The sequence below is a fragment of the Limulus polyphemus genome, unplaced genomic scaffold (genome assembly GCF_000517525.1).
Source record: "Limulus polyphemus unplaced genomic scaffold, Limulus_polyphemus-2.1.2 Scaffold440, whole genome shotgun sequence".
NCBI classification, from domain to species: Eukaryota; Metazoa; Arthropoda; class Merostomata; order Xiphosura; family Limulidae; genus Limulus; species Limulus polyphemus.
Window position 1 is genome coordinate 200,627 of NW_013666050.1, and position 583 is coordinate 201,209.

Below are 583 nucleotides of genomic sequence, written 5' to 3' on the forward strand. Positions count from 1 at the left end.
CAAACAAACAATCTTTCACTGACCACGATATGAACAAGAATGATGTAAAAATTATTTGAAACTAAATTGCATTTCAGTGAGCATGAATTTCTCAAAGACTGTCATAACAAATATTTCAGAAGTCCTTTTATTGTTTCATGATTCTGGTTTACTCACTCTGAATTCTTTGTATAATTCTTTGATGACTTTCTCTTTTTCAGGAGACACTACAAGGTTACTACGCATAGTATGATTTGCACAACACGGTCAGTTTTATTTGTTTGTTTGTTGTTAAGCACAAAGCTACACAATGGGCTGTACTCACCATGGGTACCGAAACCCATTTTTTAAGCGTTATAAGCCTTCCGACTTACTGCTAAGCCACGTGGGGTGGAGAGATTGGCCAAATCGGTTAGTAAGTCCATGAAAATCAGTAGCTGCCGAGATGTTCGGCATTTTTCTCATTTTATATGAATTTAGCTGGTGCATTTTGGGGCAGTTTTCTATATTTGGTTTATTATCGAAAAATAATATTTATTCTATAGTAACTGAATTGACAACTCGGTATTACAATAACATTATTGTTTTAGTTTTCATAAGTTCA

The 583-nt window shown here is 34.1% G+C and overlaps 1 protein-coding gene across 1 annotated transcript in view; it reads right to left on the reverse strand.

Annotated features, from left to right (window-relative positions):
• LOC106458285 (mucin-5AC-like) overlaps window positions 1-225 on the reverse strand; it is a 21,948-nt gene extending 21,723 nt beyond the window's left edge. The window contains exon 1 of the mRNA XM_013917779.1: window positions 157-225. Coding sequence (XP_013773233.1) covers window positions 157-225 — 69 coding nt within the window. The remainder of the gene's footprint in view (window positions 1-156) is intronic.
• Between the last annotated feature and the right edge of the window lie 358 nt (window positions 226-583).